This window comes from Corvus brachyrhynchos, unplaced genomic scaffold (assembly GCF_000691975.1).
Source record: "Corvus brachyrhynchos isolate BGI_N302 unplaced genomic scaffold, ASM69197v1 scaffold1647, whole genome shotgun sequence".
NCBI lineage: Eukaryota > Metazoa > Chordata > Aves > Passeriformes > Corvidae > Corvus > Corvus brachyrhynchos.
The window spans coordinates 18,622-21,746 of NW_008238841.1; the positions used below are offsets into that span (position 1 = coordinate 18,622).

The window sequence follows — 3,125 nt, forward strand, 5'->3', positions numbered from 1 at the left end:
TGCTGAATAACAAACTGGAACCAACAGAGGAATTCTGGCATGGAATAATTTCTTGGCAATAACATTGCAGAAAAAGCACTGGGGATTAGGGATGTCTGTGGGCTGAAAATGAGGAAATATGACTGTGTTTTGTTCTTTTGGAAAAGAAACCAATAAATAAATATCTGAAGAAGTGAATCACCATGGGCTGCGCCTCATGGCTGTTTCTGCAGCACACAGAGGGTAATTAATGCTAATTAGTTATTTCATGGACCTCAGTGCTGGTGACATCTCAGCCAAAGTACCTGCCCAGCAAGTGGTAACTTGAGAACTTCCCTGATTTAACGCCTTTCAGTCTCCAAATATTTTTAGCCTGTGTCCATCCTGATTGCAATTAATCACAATTAATTACTTTGTACTGAGTGCCCGCATTGCCATGGAGACCCCTCACTCTGTTGCACTCACCTGATAGATTTTGGCATCCCTCATGAGCTTCTCCACAGGATATTCTGTGTTGAAGCCATTGCCCCCAAAAATCTGCACAGCATCAGTGGCCACCTGGTTGGCGACGTCCCCAGCGAAGGCCTTGGCAATGGAGGCGTAGAAGGTGTTGCGGCGGCCAGCATCCACCTCCCAGGCTGCACGCTGGTACCCCAGCCGGGCCAGCTCCACCTTCATGGCCATCTCTGCCAGCAGGCTGGTGCTGGGAGAGTGGAGATCCACCACGTGAGCCTCAGAGGGGCTGCGACACCGCAGGGCAAGGAGCCTTCTGCTTGGGATCATGGAATTGTTGGGGTTGGACACGACTGTTAAGATCATCAAGGCCAAGCCTCGCCCCGGCACCAACATGGTCATCACTAAACTGTGTCCCCAGGTGCCACAAAGATGGGGACTCCACCACAGCCAGGCCTTTCTGGGAATAAAGCTTCCCTAATATATAATTTTATCTTCATTTCTTCATTTGCAAATTCAACACACTTGGGAAGTTGTGCTCAAGGAGTTTTATGGAACTGGGATCTGTGTTGGATCAGACTTTCCCATGGGTAACTCTAAAGCTCTTGGACGCACCTCCACAATGGGTTTCCCGAAGGTTTTCCTCTCCAGCGCGTACCTCGTGGCCTCGTCAAGTGCTCGCCTCGCCAGCCCCACAGCCCCCGCTGCCACCTGGGGAGGCACAGTGCAGGATGAGCAGCAGAAATTCCTGTTAGTTTTGTCAACAGCCCATTCCTGCCACTCACCGGGGGCCTGGTCTTGTCAAAGGCGCCCATGGCGATCTTGAAGCCGGCGCCCTCCGCGATCAGCACGTTCTCTTTGGGGACTCGCACATCCTCAAAGACGATCCCACGCGTGTCCGAGCAGCGCTGGCCCATGTTGAGCTCCTGGAAAAGGGAGGTGCCACTGAATCAGCTTCTTCCCAGGTACAACCAGTTCCATTCTTTAGTTCACTTAAACAATAAAGGAAGCTTTTTTCCCTTAAAAAGCCACTTCAGTTTTAACTAAAACCCACCAGAGACAAGAAACACTAGTTTGGCCTCCCCAGCCCAGTGAGTCCCTGACCTGTCACACCTGAGCAGGTTACTGCCTCCATGTGGGAGATCAGTTCTGAGGCTGGAATCCCTCCTTTGGCTTTTTCTGGTTCAATTTATCCTCTGGAGGATTCAATTCGACATATAATTCAAATCTATCCTCTCATATGGGAGAGAAAACAGTCAAGAACCCACTTGGAGCAGCTGCGAGACACAGCTGTGCTGCCAAAAGACAAATTCATAAGTACATCAGGTTTTCAGGTTCCAAATGTAAGCAGAGTGAGAAAATCAGGACCTCCATGGTGCCTGACTTGGGCAGGAGGAGCTGAAATTGCAGCAGATGGCTGGTTTTGGGGAAAGTTCTGCCAACACCTTCACTCCCCCTGGACATTAACTGGTTCTTGGCAATTCCATGTTCTTAAAGGTTCTTTTGCAGCTGGGCAAAATTATCTGCTTTAGGCTCTTCTGAGTAATTCTTTATCTGAATTCATACAGTTATAATTCTATCATCATTGTATCTAATTATATATATTACATATAATTGTATATTATATAATTATCTTACATACATTATGCATATATAATTCCATTAAAAATATATCTACGTAAATATAATTATTAAATGTGTCTTATGAACAGTTTCTGGGCACTGTGAGAATTCCAGTATCCCTGTCTATGAGCCCTGACAAGGCTCAGCCATTTCCCTTTCATGGCAATTCATCGTGTTATTGGTTCAGGAAGGAGCAGTAATTCCTGATGATCACCTTCCTGCCAATCTGGATCCCAGGGCTGTCAGCCTCCACGATGAAGCCCGTGAAGGCTTTGCTGGCTGGGGCCCGGTGGTCAGGATCGGTGCGGGCAAGCAGGAAGTACCTGGGGAGGACAGAGATGGGGGCTCAGCTCATCCCCAACAATCAGATACTTCATGGCAAAAATGCCAAGTGGTTTTGTCCATATTTGTACTGTACAGGAAATAGAATGAGAAGGTAACAACCCTTTTTAATTGGCCCTTCCAAAAAAAACCCAAATGAGGGGGAGGGAGTGCGAGGAATGTCAGTGTTGTCTAAACATCTCTTCCCACAAAATCAAGATTTAATGAAATTCCCTCAGGTAAACCTGCAAAGCTTCTCCACCTTTTCCATGTGTCTGTAAGTCTCAATATCCCACTCAGCCTCCCAAATAGCCCAAAATAAGCCAATTCCCAGCACAACTCTAAGCATTATTGTACAGGGAATGTGGCATTGTGTGCAAGGCCTTTTCCTCTTGATTGCAAATATTTCCATTTTACTCTTCCCACTATCATTTGCAAATGAGGTTTTTGTATCAGCAATTGCTGTAAATCCCATTTAGGGGGGTCAGGAATGTGCTGGGAAAGTCTCTGTGATGGTTCTGCCTCGGGCAAGAAATAAAACAGTGAGAAATCCCAACTTTCATAGATAAATGTATAAAGTTTTTCCTCTTGAACTGAGAAGAGTTTGTGTGTTGGGGTGGGGAGAGTGTAAGCCCCGAGGAAGGGTCTGTACTGCCCTCCCCAGACCCTGCACCACAGCCTGGGCTCTGGGACTCCTTGGAAATGTATTACCTTAAGGCAATTAAATCCCAGAGTTTTTCTGCTTTCCC

The 3,125-nt window shown here is 47.0% G+C and overlaps 1 protein-coding gene across 1 annotated transcript in view; it reads right to left on the minus strand.

The window, feature by feature from the left end:
* Positions 1 to 3,125, minus strand: part of LOC103618642 (medium-chain specific acyl-CoA dehydrogenase, mitochondrial) — a 9,951-nt gene that overhangs the window by 1,628 nt on the left and 5,198 nt on the right. The window contains exons 8-11 of the mRNA XM_008637069.2: positions 2,270 to 2,378; positions 1,218 to 1,358; positions 1,013 to 1,143; positions 445 to 682 (exon numbers count right to left, since the gene is read on the minus strand). Coding sequence (XP_008635291.2) covers positions 445 to 682; positions 1,013 to 1,143; positions 1,218 to 1,358; positions 2,270 to 2,378 — 619 coding nt within the window. The remainder of the gene's footprint in view (positions 1 to 444; positions 683 to 1,012; positions 1,144 to 1,217; positions 1,359 to 2,269; positions 2,379 to 3,125) is intronic.